Source organism: Aspergillus foveolatus (genome assembly GCF_047715535.1).
Source record: "Aspergillus foveolatus strain CBS 279.81 unplaced genomic scaffold BDW70scaffold_10, whole genome shotgun sequence".
Classification (NCBI taxonomy): domain Eukaryota; kingdom Fungi; phylum Ascomycota; class Eurotiomycetes; order Eurotiales; family Aspergillaceae; genus Aspergillus; species Aspergillus foveolatus.
In genome coordinates, this window is record NW_027396074.1 from 120,325 (window position 1) to 137,759 (window position 17,435).

The 17,435-nt window shown below is 51.6% G+C and overlaps 8 protein-coding genes and 1 non-coding gene across 9 annotated transcripts; 5 read left to right on the forward strand and 4 right to left on the reverse strand.

Annotated features, from left to right (window-relative positions):
* Positions 1 to 364: 364 nt before the first annotated feature.
* On the forward strand, positions 365 to 2,155 carry BDW70DRAFT_157610 (DNA cytosine methyltransferase; the record flags this gene model as incomplete). Its single annotated transcript, XM_073740382.1, has 2 exons — positions 365 to 1,671; positions 1,726 to 2,155. The coding sequence occupies 2 exons, from the start codon at positions 365 to 367 to the stop codon at positions 2,153 to 2,155; spliced, it is 1,737 nt and encodes a 578-aa protein (XP_073598402.1).
* Positions 2,156 to 2,289: 134 nt separating this feature from the next.
* BDW70DRAFT_131137 (uncharacterized protein) lies at positions 2,290 to 2,523 on the reverse strand (the record flags this gene model as incomplete). The annotated part of the gene is made up of 1 exon (XM_073735937.1): positions 2,290 to 2,523. Exon 1 carries the CDS (start codon positions 2,501 to 2,503, stop codon positions 2,291 to 2,293), a length of 213 nt encoding a protein of 70 aa, XP_073598403.1. The 5' UTR covers positions 2,504 to 2,523.
* A 163-nt stretch (positions 2,524 to 2,686) lies between these two features.
* On the forward strand, positions 2,687 to 4,839 carry BDW70DRAFT_131139 (putative 2-methylcitrate dehydratase). The gene is made up of 4 exons (XM_073735938.1): positions 2,687 to 3,109; positions 3,181 to 3,958; positions 4,011 to 4,195; positions 4,248 to 4,839. Exons 1-4 carry the CDS (start codon positions 2,828 to 2,830, stop codon positions 4,680 to 4,682), a joined length of 1,680 nt encoding a protein of 559 aa, XP_073598404.1. The 5' UTR covers positions 2,687 to 2,827; the 3' UTR covers positions 4,683 to 4,839.
* Positions 4,840 to 4,990: 151 nt separating this feature from the next.
* On the reverse strand, positions 4,991 to 5,063 carry BDW70DRAFT_t62. The gene has a single exon. It is a non-coding gene; the product is annotated as a tRNA-Lys (tRNA).
* Positions 5,064 to 5,335: 272 nt separating this feature from the next.
* Positions 5,336 to 7,096, reverse strand: BDW70DRAFT_7508 (M20 family metallopeptidase). Its single transcript, XM_073744760.1, has 5 exons — positions 6,945 to 7,096; positions 6,782 to 6,878; positions 5,914 to 6,722; positions 5,720 to 5,853; positions 5,336 to 5,645 (listed from the first exon to the last, which is right to left on the reverse strand). The coding sequence occupies exons 2-5, from the start codon at positions 6,872 to 6,874 to the stop codon at positions 5,422 to 5,424; spliced, it is 1,260 nt and encodes a 419-aa protein (XP_073598405.1). The 5' UTR covers positions 6,875 to 6,878; positions 6,945 to 7,096; the 3' UTR covers positions 5,336 to 5,421.
* Positions 7,097 to 7,821: 725 nt separating this feature from the next.
* On the forward strand, positions 7,822 to 9,028 carry BDW70DRAFT_7546 (peptidase M24, structural domain-containing protein). The gene is made up of 3 exons (XM_073744770.1): positions 7,822 to 8,015; positions 8,062 to 8,611; positions 8,660 to 9,028. Exons 2-3 carry the CDS (start codon positions 8,119 to 8,121, stop codon positions 8,827 to 8,829), a joined length of 663 nt encoding a protein of 220 aa, XP_073598406.1. The 5' UTR covers positions 7,822 to 8,015; positions 8,062 to 8,118; the 3' UTR covers positions 8,830 to 9,028.
* Positions 9,029 to 11,515: 2,487 nt separating this feature from the next.
* Positions 11,516 to 12,457, reverse strand: BDW70DRAFT_131143 (RING finger protein). Its single transcript, XM_073735939.1, has 2 exons — positions 12,436 to 12,457; positions 11,516 to 12,183 (listed from the first exon to the last, which is right to left on the reverse strand). Exons 1-2 carry the CDS (start codon positions 12,436 to 12,438, stop codon positions 11,701 to 11,703), a joined length of 486 nt encoding a protein of 161 aa, XP_073598407.1. The 5' UTR covers positions 12,439 to 12,457; the 3' UTR covers positions 11,516 to 11,700.
* Positions 12,458 to 12,986: 529 nt separating this feature from the next.
* Positions 12,987 to 13,782, forward strand: BDW70DRAFT_7572 (uncharacterized protein). The gene has a single exon (XM_073744778.1). It carries the CDS (start codon positions 13,218 to 13,220, stop codon positions 13,719 to 13,721), a length of 504 nt encoding a protein of 167 aa, XP_073598408.1. The 5' UTR covers positions 12,987 to 13,217; the 3' UTR covers positions 13,722 to 13,782.
* A 92-nt stretch (positions 13,783 to 13,874) lies between these two features.
* BDW70DRAFT_148393 (cation-translocating P-type ATPase) lies at positions 13,875 to 17,244 on the forward strand (the record flags this gene model as incomplete). The annotated part of the gene is made up of 4 exons (XM_073738859.1): positions 13,875 to 14,105; positions 14,169 to 14,434; positions 14,485 to 16,555; positions 16,609 to 17,244. The coding sequence occupies 4 exons, from the start codon at positions 13,875 to 13,877 to the stop codon at positions 17,242 to 17,244; spliced, it is 3,204 nt and encodes a 1,067-aa protein (XP_073598409.1).
* Positions 17,245 to 17,435: the final 191 nt, after the last annotated feature.

Here is a 17,435-nt window from a genome sequence, read left to right on the forward strand (position 1 = left end):
GTTTGATCAAATGTTCCATCAGGTCAAACAATGAATGTTTTATTCATTTTGTATTGATGCCTCAAAGCCCTCTGGCTCCAAGTCCCTAGATTTTCATATAAGAGTCTCTTCTCTATTTCGCTGCCGGACTGTTTTAACACTTTCTGTTACCTACCGACCAGCCTTTTCTCCTCGTATATTGGTCTACTTCCCTGTGCCTATATTCTTTAAGCCCATCTTGTCTCGGACTATCTTCTCTGAGACTGTATTCCCTGAGACAATCGGCCTATATTTACCTAAAATTAGTTCCTTTTTGCACTGTCTGCGAACTAGTCCGGCGTATACATTCCTCACTCGCGTCTCGTTACCTTTTTGCTCTCGCAACATGCACGATTTCCACCGTCCCAGTGTGATTGACGATGATGCTAGCGACGCCAGCAGTGTCACAATCGACAACGACCCAGATCGGTTGTATTTTTTGCGCGAAGCCTCTGACACAGCGACCAGGGAATTCATCGATCTTACTGAGGATGAGACGACGCATGATGGCGGATACATAACCGACGAGTGTTTCGAGATACTGCGCGAGGACTGGCTTGCTTCCGCGTGTGCTTCCAGTCCTCCCTCGCCAAAGCTTCCAGAAGAGCAGCTGCTAGAAGAGGTCTGTGATGCTGACGGAATTGTCTACAAGCCGGGCAATTCGGTCGAGCTCCACGACGGCGCATTCTTCCGAATTTGCTCTATACGGCAAGCATTGAAAGGCAAAATAATATTGACTGGCCGCCGGTTGCTCAAATTCAAAGACCACCCAGACAAATACCTTCCCCAGTGGCGCAATGAGCTGATTTGGGTTGCCGACGAAACCGCGGAGCTTCCTCTCTGGTTTGTTCGACGTTTTGTCTCAGTTCACTTCAGCAACGTTTGTCCCATAGGTCAAGACCGCCAGAAGAAGAATAATCCTGATGGCCTATTCTGCCGCTTGAAGAGGGTTATTCAGAAAGAAACTACTTCTATTGAGTACCTGACATTCGAGGAAGCCGATGCTGGGTTCCGCGCGCCCTCGGCAAGCTTGCGTCATGGTTGGCGGGGGGAAACCGCTCCATTCGGCAGCAAAGAGGAACCTGAGACGCCGGTGGTTGTGTTAGATGATGACAACGACTTTCAGGATACAATATTAAAACAGAAGGCGCAGCGGAAATATACCTTCGGTGACGGATTCTGTGGTGCGGGTGGTGTCTCGTGCGGCGCCGAGGCCGCTGGCTTGGACATCAAATGGGCGTTTGATTTATGCCCCCACGCTGCAGCAACTTATCGACTGAATTTTCCCAATGTAGAATGTGAGGGAAGTGATATTTTCAGCTTTATGACCAGCAATGAGGAGTTTATGAGAGTGGACATCTCTCATGGTTCGCCCCCGTGTCAAACCTTCTCGCCTGCTCACACAATCCCAGGGCCCAATGACGATGCCAACTCAGCAGCTATATTCTCATGCTGGGACCTCATTCGTAAAGCAAAACCGAGAGTTCATACCATGGAAGAAACGAGCGGTCTGTTCGATCGGCATCAACAGGTGTTCCTCCGGGTTATTTGTGATTTCATAGAGACAGGATACTCCGTCCGATGGGCCCTTCTAAATTGTATGTGGTATGGAGTGCCACAGTCTCGAAAGAGATTGATTATCATTGCGTCAGGGTATGCGTGCTCGAGATTCGATGCTGAGTCATGACTAACACCGATCTTTTCTAGGCCAGGGGAGAGCCTCCCACGGCTGCCAAGGCCTACTCATGGCCTGCCAGGGTCCGGGCTGCGTGATCTCACAACAATCAGCCAGGCAATTCGCGATATCCCCTCTGGGAGTCCCGATCACGACGTCGCTGCCGCACGGGGTCGCGGAGTCCATAATCGAAGAGCCCCATTCGACGGAAACCGGCAAGCTCGCACAATAACATGCGGCGGTGGGGATAATTATCATCCCTCTGGATTGCGCGGTTTTACCCTCAGGGAGTTTGCTTGTCTGCAAACCTTTCCTCTGGGCTTTCGGTTCCTGGGCGGTAGGACACAGGTAAAGAGGCAGATCGGCAATGCAGTGCCTCCCCTACTGGCCAAAGCTGTGTTTAAGGAAATCATAAGGTCGCTGCAAGACACCGATGAGCGTGAGCTGCGCGAAAACCAATGATCGCCGTTAAGTCCTGAAGAACCACATGCTCTGGACCTAACCGCGGGATTGCAGAACGCCGTCTAACCGTGGAGACCTCGGCGAGCGGTCGGAAGCGATAACACGTTGGGCAACAGGAAGAGGCTCAATCTGTTCTCAGCCAAGACAAATAATAGTGGCAGATCCTTTAATGGAAAATCTGATGGCTGCTGGTCTGTGTAAGCGGTTGATTGAGTCGAGATAGTCGAGACGGACGGGCCATACGAAGGCTGGAGTGGTAGATGCGGGGTACGGTGGGAAGCGCCGTCTGGGGAACCCGTTGACCAGCTTGGAAGGGCCGAAAAGCGCTACAATCACCATAGAGCACATTAAGACGAATTCGACTCAAAAGGATGTAAAGCAGCTTGGGCAAGATGCCAAATTCCGAGATCGGATGGTAAAATCACCGAGTGTAACCGGCGAGCAGTTATGTACTCCGTACGGTGTGCGGTTAAATGCCCGGCCCAGAGGCGTAAAAGCCACGGCCTCGGCTCAGTCGGCCAACCGTCAATCCCTCCCTCCCAGAGGCTCAGCCGACCCTTCTTCTCTTCTCCTCCCTTCCTTCCGACCAGGCGATTTATTTCTTCTCCTTCTGACATCAATTGGGTATTGCAATCTCAATCCTCTCTCTGTGTTCTTTCTCTTCTCTTCACTATGTCTGCCTCTTCAGCGCTGAGACGGCTGACCCACAGGTCTCCCCGCAATCTCCAGTCCCGCATCGCTTCGCTCTCCCGCACCTCTTGTTCCCCTTCCTCGACGTTCAACTCCTACAGAGCTTCTTCATCTCCTGCTTTACCTCGTGCTTCGAGATTCTCAACAATGGCTTCTCTACAATCGGCGGCGCCAATTCCCGCGTCCTCCCAAGTGGATTATGATCCTGAAATCAAGGACATGGCCGACTACATCCACAACTACAAGATCGACTCTGATCTCGCGGTATGAGCTCCCATTGAGAACGCATTTATGGATTCATAGAATAATACGACATTGGTACTGATAAACTACAGTTCGACACCGCCCGCCTGGTTCTCCTTGATACTCTTGGATGTGGTCTGGAAGCTTTGAAGTTCAAGGAGTGCACCAAGCTCCTTGGACCGGTTGTTGATGGCACCGTCGTTCCTAACGGCACTCGCGTTCCTGGTACCCCTTACCAGCTAGACCCTGTCAATGGTGCCTTCAACATCGGTGCGATGATCCGCTGGCTCGATTACAATGACTGCTGGCTCGCTGCTGAGTGGGGTCATCCTTCCGACAACTTGGGCGGTATTCTCGCAGTCGCTGACTGGGTTTCCCGTACCAACCGCGCCGGTGGAAACATTGCCGGTGGTAAGATCTTCACAATCAAGGACGTCTTGGAGGCAATGATCAAGGCCCACGAAATCCAGGGTGTTCTCGCCTTGGAGAACTCCTACAACAAGGTCGGTCTGGACCACGTTGTCTTGGTCAAGGTCGCCACCACCGCTGTTGTGTCCAAGATGCTTGGTCTCAGCGAGAAGCAGACTGCCGACGCCATCACCCAGGCGTGGGTTGACGGCCAGAGTCTCCGCACCTACAGACACTCCCCCAACACCATGTCTAGGAAGTCCTGGGCTGCCGGTGACGCCTGCCAGCGCGCCGTTAACCTTGTTCTCAAGGTTCAAAGGGGTGAGGGCGGTCTCAAGACCGTCCTCTCTGCCCCCGTCTGGGGTTTCTATGATGTCCTGTTCAAGGGCAACAAGTTCAAGTTCCAGCGCCCATACGGCAGCTACGTTATGGAGAACGTTCTCTTCAAGGTTTCCTATCCCGGTACGTGTCACTTCCCTCGCTCGTGCCTAGGGGGTTGCTAATGTGTGTAAAGCCGAATTCCACTCTCAAACTGCTATTGAGGCTGCCGAGATCATCAACAAGAAGCTCGCCGCCCTCGGCAAGAGCGCCAAGGATATCAAGGAGGTCACTAACCGCACCCACGAGGCGTGCATCCGTATCATCGACAAGCAGTTCAAGGCTATGGACAACTTTGCGGACCGTGACCACTGCGTTCAGGTATGGCATCTTAAACACGAATGAGAAATTGGCAAATACTGATTGCACTCAGTACATGGTGGCTACCATGCTTGTCTTCAACCGCCTGACTGCCAATGATTATGCCGATGGCTCCGAGGCCGCCACCTCTCCTCTCCTCGAGGACCTCCGCAAGCGCATTCGCTGCGTTGAGGACCCTAAATTCACCCTGGACTACCACGACCCCAGCAAGCGTACCATTCCCAACGCTCTCACCGTCACCCTAAACGACGGAACTGTGCTCGACGAGGTTGTCGTCGAGGCACCTCTCGGCCACCGTCTCCGCCGCGACGAGGCCAAGCCCGAGATTCTCGACAAGTACAAGCGCCACCTCCAAGCCCACTTTGATCAGGCTCGTCTGCAGGAACTCGTCGACCTTGGAAACAACAAGGCCGAGCTGGAAGCCTACGAGGTCGACAAGTACGTTGACCTGTACGTCAGGGACAAGATTGTTGCTCCTACCGCGTAAGATGTATGAAGTGTGAAAAATTAGATCTTTAGCGTGTATATGGTTCAAATATACTATCGACTGCGCATTCCAGAATGAGGATCCTATAAGCTTCTGGCTTATTAACCCCAGTCGAAGCGATGTTCCTGGCACACATTGGTGCTAGCTAGGGTTGCGCCTTATAGGTATCCAACGTTAACCTAAACCACATAAAACTAACCTAAATAAATAGATCAGTCATGCACAAACACAAAGGGCTTGCAAATAAAGGTAATTGTAAGGTGTCAGGGGAGAGGGTAAATAAAAAAAAAGGTTAAGAACAAAAAGACAGCCGAACGGGGGGGTCGAACCCCCAACCTTGAGATTAAGAGTCTCACGCTCTGCCGATTGAGCTAGCCCGGCTACTTGTTGAAAGGCTCTTTGCCAGATGAAACTAAATTGAGCAACTACAGTTTTAAGCGTTTTGACGCGTCTCCCCAGCTCTGTATAGTCCTCAAGAATGTATCAGCACCATGCATAATACTCCTAACTGGTTCAATAGTGGCTCCTAGGACTTATAATGCTCCTAAGGCTTGCGAGCTATTCTAGAAAGGCTTATTTCCACCAACATTCTTTTAAAAGCCTTAGTTCCCGTAGTGATTCAACAAATATATAATTCCGCTTATGGTCACCAAGTGCGCACGTGGCATAATGTGCAACTCAATCGGCGAAAAAACACAGAACCTGGATTGATTCTTCGGAAAGAAGAGATTTGCTGCTGCTACAATGGCCCGCCTCGCAAAAAATCCTCCTCAACCTGCCTGGCGAAATCATCATCTTCCAAAATGTAGCAAGCGGTAACAGCCATGCCGGCCGCACAATCAAGCGCTCGTTTATACGCATCGGGAGAACCAGCTTCATCAGTAAACTGCGGAGTATGGTTGCCGCTTTTGGCCGAGATGAAGAATATCCCGTGGAAGCCGGGGATTGCGTAGGATACGTTTCCTTCAGGAGGCCATGTTAGGAGAAACTGTTGTTGGAGGTAGTTGCTACTCTGGATTGTAGGTAATGTGACGTACCCATGTCTGTCGACGCACTGCCTCCTGCCCCCTGGGGGCTGTTGAGGAGAACATGTTGGCCCATGGCTCGCATGACGGAGACGTAGCTCTCACAGATATGCTCGTTGGATTTCACGTCAGCGTATGAGGGACCCCTATGCCAAACGGTGAGCCCGAGATTGCGATTTCGAACAAGACTCCAGAGAAACACCTACCACTCGAAATCTACCTTACACCCCGTAGCAGTCGCCGCGGCCTCAAAACATTTCACAACCTTCTCGGTCAGTGGTTTCAGCGTTGCCATAGTTGGGGAGCGGATATAGTAGTCCACGCTCGCCGACCAGGGGATGATATTCGGTCTGTCCCCGCCATTGACAATAACCCCATGTACCCGCTGAGAGGGTAGAATCTGTTGCCGGAGAAGTGAGATGTTTACATAGGCTGCTACAACGGCATCGAGGGCATTGATCCCTTCCCAAGGTGCCGCGGCAGCATGAGCTGGTTTCCCAGTGAAGGTTACGCGGACTTTGTCGTTTGCCAGGAACCCGCCTTCGGGCGGCTTCGCTACGCTCAGGAGGTTAGCCTGACCCGGTGGCAGTGCCGCAGGATGGACCATCAGACAGGCGTTGACGCCTTTGTATGCACCGTTGTCCAGTAGACGGATCTTTCCGCCGCCGGATTCCTCTGCTGGGGTTCCTAGTAGACGGACGGTATAGGCTAGGCCAGCAGGAGCAGCGGCTTTCATCGCCTCGCAGGTAGCGATAAAGGCGGCTATAGAGCTAGTTGCAATAAGGTTATGACCACATGCATGCCCAATGCCCGGAAGGGCATCGTATTCGGCGTTGAATGTTAGCACGCGGCCACTGTCGGCGTCGCCATGCTTGTATTCGATCTCAAACGCGGTGTCTAACCCGTAAGCGTGGCGTCGGACAGAGTAGCCCTCCGATCTGAGCGCCTCGAAGAGCTCGCAAATATTATTATGCGCCTGGTGCTCGTTATATGCAAGTTCTGGATTGGACCATATCTTTGACTGTTAATGCGTGTCCATTGATCACGACATCGCGGGACGATCGACTGGCTCACTTTGTGGTTTATGCCCTGAAGCTTCTCTACATACTCACGGAGAGCATTCTGAACTGGTTTGAGATAGCGTAATTGAGATGCGCTGAGTTGCATTGTGCTGTTTCGTGATCGGTTAGATGGACTGTTAAAATGCGAGAAGGGTAACTAGAGACCGTCTACCCACCGAGCGGAGGAATAGCACTATTCGCAGTATTGCAAGCAGATGAAGACCTGTACTGAGGATGCCGGCCTTTTAAGAGAAGTCCAGGTCAAGCGAGCGTGCTGTTAGGTAGCCTGATCCGGTCAAAACTCGGGACCCCGCACATGGGTTGGAGAAGTGCTAGTTGAGTGTGATCAAGGCCATTTCGAAGGAAACCATGGTTTGAACATGAATCTAGAGACCGTAGTCCGTAGTCTGTAGTTTGGACTCGTAGTAATGGGTATGCAGGTACATGATTTTCCAAAAAGCTCCTAACCAGGCCAAGGCCTGGGGTCAGTGATCGACTACAGATGCGAGGTCACACAATACCGGTATCGAAGCGTCTTCCCTCATTCCCAGGATTAGCGTGTCGCTAGTGGAGGCAACAATCACGACCAACACCAAGACAACATTCATCCCAAACCACATCCCTTCCATCGAAAGAAGTCTTCTCAATCGCAATGGTCGACAGCAGAAAGTGTCTTGGGGCTGGCCGCGGGAATGACGCGGGCGATTTGCACTGTCGACGTGTCTGAAAAACGACATCAAGGACAGCTATTTCAATCCCAGGAGTGATTCAAGAGGAACTAGGTCTGTTTCGTTCCTACGGCCCTTTGGCTTCTTTTCACTGGGGATGCAAGCTGACTGACGTGCAGAGCCAGCACAAGGAGTCCATCCTCCCAAAATGGTACCATCCATAAGACATCAGACTTCAGCTCTAGGCTGTCTTTGACCGTGGCGCAGTGAATGCTTTATACAACTCTTTGCCCTGACATTCCTTCTTTGGCACTATCCGACAGGTCTATCTCTTTCTCCGATGCGTACTGTGCCCAAGTCGATAAAAAGCCCACACTGGGCCGTGACTGGTAAACTCAAGGGCGAACGCTTCCTAGGCAGGACGAAGATAGATATCCCGGACACCAAGGCACAAGAGGTCATACGGAAGGTCCGCAGACTAGCTCGAGAAGCACTGGATAACACGGCCGCGGGATCAAGCCGGGCGTCACCACAGATTACCTGGACGAGAGCAGCCATAAAGCTTGTATAGAGCGCGATGTGAGAGCAACCCTCTTCAAGATAATTTCCTTTCTAACCTCGGCAGTCATATCCTTCGCCTTAAACTGAAGCCACGTCTCCAAATCGCTGTACACTTCTGCAAATGAAGTGGTTTGCCACGGGATGCCTGACCAGCGGATCCTTCTCGACGGCGATAACATCAATCTCGACATATCGCTCTACCACGACGGTTACCATGGTAATGTCAACGAAACGAACTACGTGGGTGGTCGAGCCAAGACAAACCCAAGTTCGGTCGGTCAAGGTAGTCGAAACAACACGCGAATGCTTGGATTTGGCAGTCGAACTTGTCAAGCCCGGCACGCCTATACGGGAGTTCGGTCGCATTGTTGAGAAGCATGCAAGGTCAAGAAACTGTGATGTAGTCACAACCTGGGGTGGCCATGGCATTAATACCAAATTCCATCCCCCGCCGTGGATACCTCATTATGGCAAGAACGAGGCAGTGGGAGTGTGTAAGGCCGGAATGACTTTTACCATTGAGCCTATACTTGCTCTGGGGAGTCCTCGGGCGATTTGTTGGCCGGATGACTGGACGAATGTCACTGCCGATGGAAAAAGGACTGCTCAGTTTGGTGCGTAAGGAAAACATATTTAGCAGTCATCAACTGACATACGTTTAGAACACTCTTTGCTCGTCACGGAGACAGGTGTTGAAGTTCTGACTGCGCGAAGAACAGAATCCTCACCTGGAGGCCTTGCCTTTTGTCGACTACGAGTGAGACTACAGAAGCTATTCGACGACTGGACACACCTAAAGCGTAAGCCCCGTGGCCAAAGCCAGCATTTCTGATGTCGTAGGCAGATATGAAGAGGTGGAATATTCTCAAGGCCAGATCGAGACGCAGTGCAAGCTGAAGATGGACTTGGAATGTCCTGAGCCGGCTTTTTTACTTTTTTCTTTTGGATTATTTGCTCCTACAGCCCAGTCGTGTGTGGCTTTACCATCGTGCGACCAATAAGTGAGTAAGATGGTTTGCTCGTTTGTGTAGAATCGCGTCATAGACTCGACCTCAGTCCTCATTTGAGTCATACTGCTTATTAACATCCACAGCGGCAAGAGCGGTTATGAAGGGCATGGCTTTGACCCATCGGGTTCCTTCTTGGATTCCTTTGTCTACGCCTTGCTATGGACGGGTCTACGAGTGGATGATGGAGTATCTCTCTTGAAACAATACAGCCGCGAAGGTAATGCTATGTGCCCATGGAAACCAACTGAGCGAAGAACCTGGATTGTTTGAGCATGAGGCCCGTTTTAAGGAGGGTGACAATCAAATGGCCAGGTTCTTTGGCTATCCATATTGTATCAGTAACCGCTATGTTAGAGTGGTACATTCCCTATCTCTAACAACAATACCAGGGAAATTGATTGAGTTATGCTCTTAAAGGGACCTTCGTGCTCGCCATACCTTTTCTTTCAAGACGGCTTGCCACGATATGCTCCCTGCGGCATGACAGTATCGAAACGGAGCGACTTGATGGAACTAACGCCCAAGAATAAGCAGTATGTTCGAACGCATGTTCTGGCCATGGGGGATTGATCAGTTGTCAGGCTGGATTCTATAACGCCTTGACCCTCGCTACTAAGTGGCTTTGAATGGCTTTCTGAATGATGTGTTATAGGCTCGACAGTCGAATTGGGCTTCGGAACCGGACATGAGTGGTCTTTATCCTCTGAAACGGATGGAAGAGTTGCTACTCCGGTCCCGCGGATGAAGAGAACAAACAGATCACGACCAGAAAACGCCTGACCAACTGCATCAGATGGAATATTTCAGTCCTCGATTGCTAAATTGACCGGAAAGACGGCCCGCGAAGTGTTCACTGAGTCACATTTCGACAGACTTCCTGCAATTTCAAAACAGCTCACAATCTACCTGCAACCAGCTGCAGTACAGCCGTGCTGCATTGGAGAAAACCTGACAGCGTCCAAGATGAGCGTCATTGTATCCCGAAACGCAGTCAGCATCACAGCGATTGCAGGAGTCTGGAGTCGCGTGATGGCGACAATACATCGGGCACTATCCGCCTTCTACATGTAAACCACATGTAGCATCTCAAACCCAACCTTGCTTCTGTGCTAGCCTGCCCGGCCGCCATATGCAGGCAAACCAGCCTATCCAGCACTGTCGCCTGGCGCGGCTGTTCCTTACGTTGACGATTCCCGATCGGGCCTGGAGCTCAACTCGACCGGGCCTCAACCGACCCCAGACCTCCGCATTGATTGGCGTGTCACTGCTAAAAATGCAAGCTCGAACTGCAGTCCAGGATTGGACATCAATACGCGGACAGCACAGGAGCTCGGACAACTATTTACCCAGTTCATCGATTGGATGACCCAATCCCGAGTGACACCCGTGCTTTCTTTGTGTTTGCGTTTGAACTGAAATGCCTGAGCGTCGTGCATCCAACCACTACGAAAGAAACAGCCACGGGATTGGATAAATCCCTCATATTTGGGGAGTTTGCCTATACGCAGTGCGCCTGAGAACGTCCAACCGGCCAAAAAAACTCTTTCTTCTTAGAATGTTCGAAAATGCAGTCAGGAACTGAACTGAACGTGGGGGTTTGGCATTGCGGGATTATGACTAGAACCTGCATACGAAGTACATGGGGTAGGCCACTAGTAGCCCGACAAGGCGCCGAACCACAACGCGGACCTCGACTACAGCCCACCACGCTACACCATCCATCTTCGATCCGCATACTGCCCATGCCAGGCTCATTCTCGCTCATTGTCATCTACACTTAAGTTGAGTTCGAAGGAATGCAGCAAGAGATATACTTGCAGTATATGCTCAAAAACATAATCACATGGCTCGAACTCTACATGAATCCTTCAAGCAAACCAAGGCAAACATGCACGACCAACCCCAACCCCGACCCCATCCCCGGATCCTAGACCCCGGATCCTGGACCTTGGACCCTGAATCCTAAACCTTGGGCCTTGACCATGCACGTCCTGAAGGATGAATCGACGTCTCACCGCAGAGCCCAACCTAGAGCAGCCAAAGGACCGGCAGTTAGTAACGGGAAGATCAAGAAGATCAAACAAGCATGAGAGGAGGGAATCAGCATCAGCACCGCCGTCGCCCAGCCTAGCAAGTCTCCTAACCCTCAAAGCGATAGTTTGGGATGACTCCGAACTAACCCCGTTATTCGTCCTTTCAGTCTGTAAATACTACACATAGTGACGTTAAGCAAAAGCCGCTATCTCCTCGGAACACGGAACCTCGCCAGAAACCGAAACGGGAAAGTCTTTGACCGATGATGCGATAGGCCTGTCCGTAACTGTGGGGTTGTTCTCGATGATGTAGTCGTCCATGGGTCGCGGTCTTGGCCAATCTAATCCTGTGTTCAGATCGGACACGGGTTCAGAGTCACCGTTCGTCTCGCTTCAAGGCACCCTAAAGACGGAGACTGATCGTAAAATTGCTTAGGAATATGCACAGCTGTCTTGTTCACCTTCTACCAAATTGAACATACTCTGTATAAAAAAGAACTAGCCCAAATAAAAAAAAATTCGAATACTATAGATAAAAATGCCAAGTCTGGGGGCCAGCCCAGCCGAGCCGAGCCTAGCCCGACTCAATTCATACTCCATAGAAAATAGCTAGGATATCGCAACTGGGTATCTGACAGGTAACATGTAGAGAAGAGACTTTCAAGTAGAACCAAGCAAGTCCTTACAAATTGGGCATCTGTACTGACATTGCGCATGGGACTGAACCCGAAGATACTCAAACCATGATGCTAAACATGCCGTGTGGAAGACGTGATTGCATCGCGTGAGGATCAGCACGCCTCGGTGGCCGAGCGAGCCCGAGGTGTTGGTGCTTGCGTTCGTGTGCGATCTTGTTTCGCAGCTAGGACCTCGACTGAGATGTAGGTTCCAAAGGGACCGGGACCCGGGCCGGGTACTCCTCTCGTCATTGTTTGCTGATGGTATGCAGGGTTCGGAATGTGAGTGCGGATGTGTTATGTGTGCTGTTTCGGGAGGACTTGGACGAGGAGGTATATGCTGCTGACATTGTGGTAGGGTTTGCACAGTGGAGCTGGACATGGATATGGATGCCGACGCAGCTAAGGTGGACGGTGCAAGTAGAGACGTGAGACAGATGGGGCTAGAAGGGAGCGTCAGCGTCAGCTTCATCCAGTTAGCAAGCAAAGGATCGGACTATTTCATTTCATTAACACATAATCTAGCGCGGATCAGCGCTGGGAAGGAGGGGAGGAGGATCAATCCTGGCCCCGTAAGGTTTAGATGGGAGTCCGCCAAGCGGCACTAAATCCAGCCCTGTCCCCGCATCTGGGGATGCGACGCCAAGACTGCCGGGCACAGCAAGAGGAGCCTCGAGAGTTTGGAGAGAGAGAGGACGGAACAAACGGAAAGCCTTACCATGATTCGCCTGCATATTGCTCGATGATATTGGGGGTGGGGCGTTGCTGGTCCAGCCATCTTTGCACGGTGACCTGGCGCATACAGCCGTTGGCCTGGAGAGCACGGAGCTCGTCTGTATGTCTTTCTGTTGCCCTGCGACGATGCCGGCGCATAATGACGCTGCATGGATATTTGATCCGGTTAGTGGGTGTCCGTGTCTGTGTCGCGTGCTCCAGTCAGGAACAGGGGTATGGTATGGGGTAATGAGGGATGGTGTGATCTGTTCCCATGGATTGGACTTGGCCTGGAAGTAGAAATCCATGGAATATTCCGTGATGCGGCGGGGTGGTATCGCCGTATCAGGGCCAGATGGGTGGAAGGAGGGGAGGGGGAGGAGCAGAGGGAACCGTAGTGTGAGATAGGGAATGATATGGAAACAAACGTACATCGGAAGTACGCTGATGGCGCCAAACAGCAGCACGGCTCCAATAATGACGGCGATTAAATTCCTGCTCGTCGGGCTCCCTGCCATAGTGCGTTGTGTTTTGTTGCGTGCGAGTCTGTCCTATCTAGTTCGGAGCCACCGGGCGTGCGAGATACGAAAACGACTGAAACTAGCAAAGCGGCATATCCAATGAGACGGCGCAATGCAACGTGGGGGAGATAATCGGCTGAACCGGCTAGAATAGCACTGCGTTTGCATTCGCATCTAAAGGGTCGAGACTTGGAAACTGATGATGTGAGACGCCTGAGTTCCCTATAGTGGGGGTGACGTCCATTCACGAGTGGTTCTTGCTGGGATGCAGCGCCGTTTTGAAGGGCAATGGGCTGAATTTAGACTTGCCACCCGGTTTCCAGCCCCTCAAGGCTGCAGGCAGCCAAGGTGCGTCCCAAGAGCACCAATCCTAGGCGTTGAAATCTCCCAGGCTGGCCCAGACGCGCCGAGCGCCAAGGCTCCCGCGCTGCTCTTGGCCCTCCGCCGGACCCACAACCGCTATCGACGAATCACAGGCGGGAACGGATCTGTCCTTGCCGCTGGTTCGCTTAGAGACGCATTTGCCAAGACTCTGCGGCCTCACCTGGCTTTCTCGAGTCGTATGCGTCATTCTCTTCGCTGCTCAAACAGTCCGAGATATCGCCAACCACAAAATACCAAGCCTTGGCGTTGTTCGGATCCGGGTTCCATAGTGGAGAGTGTTTTATCGCCTCTGAATACCTTTGTCGCTGTCGTCATAGCCGACTTAGATTTAAATAGAGTGCCATCGCCCAGCTTTCCAGATATCTCTTTGCACTGTAGAATCTAGAATCTAGATCTTCATTATCACTCAGTATCAATTCGGGCCCTGTCCTTCTTGTGCATGGACTCGCATTCCTTGGATGACACGATCTATATGGAGCCTCCCTAAAAGACACCATAGTAGTAACGTCAGAACAAAACTTCGAATAACACAAACGACATGGGAGAGAAGACCGAACAGAAGGGGCATGTGCAGCCCTTATCCCGGCCGGCACATACTCTCTCACCCGATGAAATATTGCGCGAACTCAAAGTGAACTCGGAGGAGGGTCTCACTGCCGCTGAAGCGAAGAAGCGGCTGGAGCTGTTTGGACCCAATGAACTCGAAGGTGGTGAAGGTGTTTCGCTTGCGAAAATTGTTATTAGACAGATTGCCAATGCGATGATGCTGGTTAGTTGTTTCTCTCCCTTAAGCCTAGCGTCGCTTTGTTTTAGTTGACTAACGTTCTGGTAGGTCCTTATCATCGCAATGGCCGTTAGTTTCGGGATCGAGTCCTGGATTGAAGGTGGTGTTATTGGCGCCGTTATCGGACTCAACATTGTGGTAGGCGTGTATCAGGACTATGCCGCTGAGAAGACCATGGACTCTCTTCGGAACCTGAGTTCACCCACCGGTGTAGCCACGCGCGATGGCAAAACGAACACTATCCCTGCTACCGAAATCGTCCCTGGAGACATGATTGAACTTAAAGTTGGAGACACTGTCCCGGCTGATGTTAGGTATGTTATCTTTCACCTACTCGACGCAGGGTTGGACTAATATCAAACAGACTTGTGGATGCCATGAACTTCGAAACAGACGAGGCGTTGTTGACCGGCGAATCGCTGCCCGTGCAGAAAGAGGTCGATGTGACCTTTGCTGAAGACACCGGCCCCGGTGACCGCCTTAATATCGCATATAGCTCCTCAACAGTTACCCGAGGACGGGCACGTGGAGTTGTCGTCGGCACAGGAATGAAGACTGAAATTGGTGCTATTGCTGCTGCTCTTCACGCAAACGACTCTAAAAGACGTCCAGTTAAGCGTGGCCCCGGAGGCGAGACCAAGAAGCGTTGGTACGTGCAGGCTTGGACCCTGACTGCCACGGATGCTGTTGGTCGGTTCCTGGGCATTAACGTCGGAACACCGCTGCAACGTAAACTTTCCAAGCTGGCTTTGCTTCTCTTTGGAATTGCTGTCGTGTTCGCAATTGTTGTCATGGGCGCCAACGAAATGCGCAACGACAAGGAAGTTATTATCTATGCAGTCGCTACTGGACTTGCGATGATTCCTGCTTGCCTGGTGGTTGTCTTGACAATCACAATGGCGGTGGGAACAAAGCAGATGGTTGAGAGACATGTCATTGTCCGGAGACTTGATTCCCTAGAGGCTCTTGGTGCTGTGACTAACATCTGCTCAGACAAAACTGGAACTCTTACCCAGGGAAAGATGGTCGCCAAAAGGGCGTGGATCCCATCTCTGGGAACGTATTCAGTTGGATCTTCCAATAACCCGTTGGATCCTACCGAGGGTGAACTTAGCCTCTTGCCTGATTCCCCTGTTAAGCTTAAGCGCGATGCGCGAGGAGACCCTGCAGATCCGGCTGATCTCATCAAGGATAACAAGATCCTGGAGGACTATCTCAATGTGGCCTCCATGGCAAATCTTGCGGTTGTCCACAAGTCTGAAGGAAACGAATGGCAGGCTCGTGGGGAGCCAACCGACATCGCGATCCAGGTCTTCGCACACCGCTTCAATTGGGGACGTGAACGCTGGACGAAGGGAGAAAAGCCGATCTGGCGACAGAAGGCTGAGTACCCCTTTGACTCGACCGTCAAGAAGATGTCCGTCATTTTCGCCCGGGAAGACGACTCTGAAAAGCGTCCTCGTCAAATGGTATTCACGAAAGGAGCTGTGGAACGAGTCATCGATTCTTGCACGACCGTTCTCTGGACCCGTAATGAAGATCCGATCCCCATGAGCGAAGATATCAAGAACCAAATTCTGCAAAATATGGAAGCCCTGGCGAAGGAAGGTCTTCGAGTCTTGTGCTTGGCTAGTCGAGAATTTGATACTCCTATCGCCAACAGCGAAGAAGTACCGGCCCGCGAGGAAGTCGAGAAGGATCTCGTTCTCTGCGGCTTGGTCGGCCTCTACGATCCGCCTAGGCCTGAGACAGCTGGCGCCATCGAAGAGTGTTACCGAGCTGGAATCTCCGTTCACATGGTTACTGGCGATCACCCTGGCACCGCACGAGCCATCGCCGCTCAAGTCGGTATCATCCCCGCCAACATGGATGGGATTGCTAAAGACGTTGCAGACGCGATGGTCATGACAGCCAGTCAATTTGACAAATTGACGGATGAAGAGATCGACGACTTGCCCACGTTGCCCCTTGTTATCGCTAGATGCGCACCCACAACCAAGGTCCGTATGATTGACGCTTTGCATCGTCGTGGCCGCTACGCCGCCATGACCGGTGACGGTGTCAACGATTCCCCGTCCTTAAAGCGGGCAGATGTTGGTATTGCGATGGGAGAGGCAGGCTCTGATGTAGCAAAGGATGCATCAGAGTTGGTACTCACGGATGATAATTTCGCTTCAATCATCAACGGTATTGAAGAAGGTCGCCGAATTTTCGATAATATTCAGAAATTCGTCTTGCATCTGCTCGCGGAAAACGTTGGTCTTGCACTTACCCTTCTGATCGGCTTAGTGTTCAAGGACGAAGCTGGACAGTCGGTCTTCCCTATTGCTCCCGTTGAGATTCTCTGGATTATCATGATTACCTCAGGCGCACCTGATATGGGATTGGGAATGGAAATTGCCGCTCCTGATATCATGGACCGGCCGCCACAAAGCGTACGTACTTAGCAATCACGCAAATTCTGCTATTCAAAGCTAACAGATCACAGAAACAAGGTATCTTCACCTGGGAAATCATCGTCGACATGTTAGTGTATGGAGTGTGGATGGCCGCTCTCTGTTTAACAGCCTTCTCGCTCGTCCTCTATGTCTGGGGCGACGGAAACCTTGCTCGCGGATGCAATGCCAATTATAGCCCGGAATGCGACACTGTCTTCCGAGCCCGTGCCACGACTTTCGTCTGTATGACCTGGTTTGCTCTGTTCCTCGCCTGGGAGATGATCAACATGCGCCGCAGCTTCTTCCGCATGCAGCCTGGTTCCAAGAAGTACTTCACTCAGTGGATGCATGATGTTTGGCGCAACAAGTTCCTCTTCTGCGGTGTGATGCTCGGCTTCGTCACAACCTTCCCAGTTCTCTATATTCCAGTTATAAATGATGTCGTCTTCATGCATACTGGAATCTCTTGGGAATGGGGCGTTGTTGTCGTGGAAGCAATCCTCTTCTTTGCCGGTGTCGAGCTCTGGAAGTGGTGTAAACGCATCTATTTTCGACACGAATCTGTTCAAAATAGGAACAAAGTCGACGTGTACCGTGGTCCTCAGGACTTCAGCCGCTACACGACTATGAGCCGCTCGGAAACCCAGGCTACTGGAGACTTCAAGGCGGAACAGTCTATCGTTTGAGCACTCCAATGGAAAGCTTGCTACCATAGCAGCTATCCAAAATCCCTGGCTCTTGACATTGAGCATAGCTCAACAGCTTAATCGCTAAGGCTGTAGCTTCGCTGTCTTCAGGCCAACTTCTCCCGCGCCTTCGGGCTGGGATCAACTATGCGCTGTAAATGCCTGAATGCGTCGATGACCTTAAAATTCCT

Excerpts from the sequence above, each read along its gene's own strand:
- BDW70DRAFT_131139 (XM_073735938.1), top strand. The coding sequence starts at position 2,828 with ATGTCTGCCTCTTCAGCGCTGAGACGGCTGACCCACAGGTCTCCCCGC. Across the intron at positions 3,959-4,010 it reads CTTCAAGGTTTCCTATCCCG|CCGAATTCCACTCTCAAACT; the intron begins GTACGTGTCACT and ends ATGTGTGTAAAG. Across the intron at positions 4,196-4,247 it reads ACCGTGACCACTGCGTTCAG|TACATGGTGGCTACCATGCT; the intron begins GTATGGCATCTT and ends GATTGCACTCAG.
- BDW70DRAFT_7508 (XM_073744760.1), bottom strand. The coding sequence starts at position 6,874 with ATGCAACTCAGCGCATCTCAATTACGCTATCTCAAACCAGTTCAGAAT. Across the intron at positions 6,723-6,781 it reads TTCAGGGCATAAACCACAAA|ATATGGTCCAATCCAGAACT; the intron begins GTGAGCCAGTCG and ends TAACAGTCAAAG. Across the intron at positions 5,854-5,913 it reads TGTAAGGTAGATTTCGAGTG|GGGTCCCTCATACGCTGACG; the intron begins GTAGGTGTTTCT and ends CGTTTGGCATAG.
- BDW70DRAFT_7546 (XM_073744770.1), top strand. The coding sequence starts at position 8,119 with ATGAAGTGGTTTGCCACGGGATGCCTGACCAGCGGATCCTTCTCGACG. Across the intron at positions 8,612-8,659 it reads AAAAAGGACTGCTCAGTTTG|AACACTCTTTGCTCGTCACG; the intron begins GTGCGTAAGGAA and ends ACATACGTTTAG.
- BDW70DRAFT_7572 (XM_073744778.1), top strand. The coding sequence starts at position 13,218 with ATGCAGCGCCGTTTTGAAGGGCAATGGGCTGAATTTAGACTTGCCACC.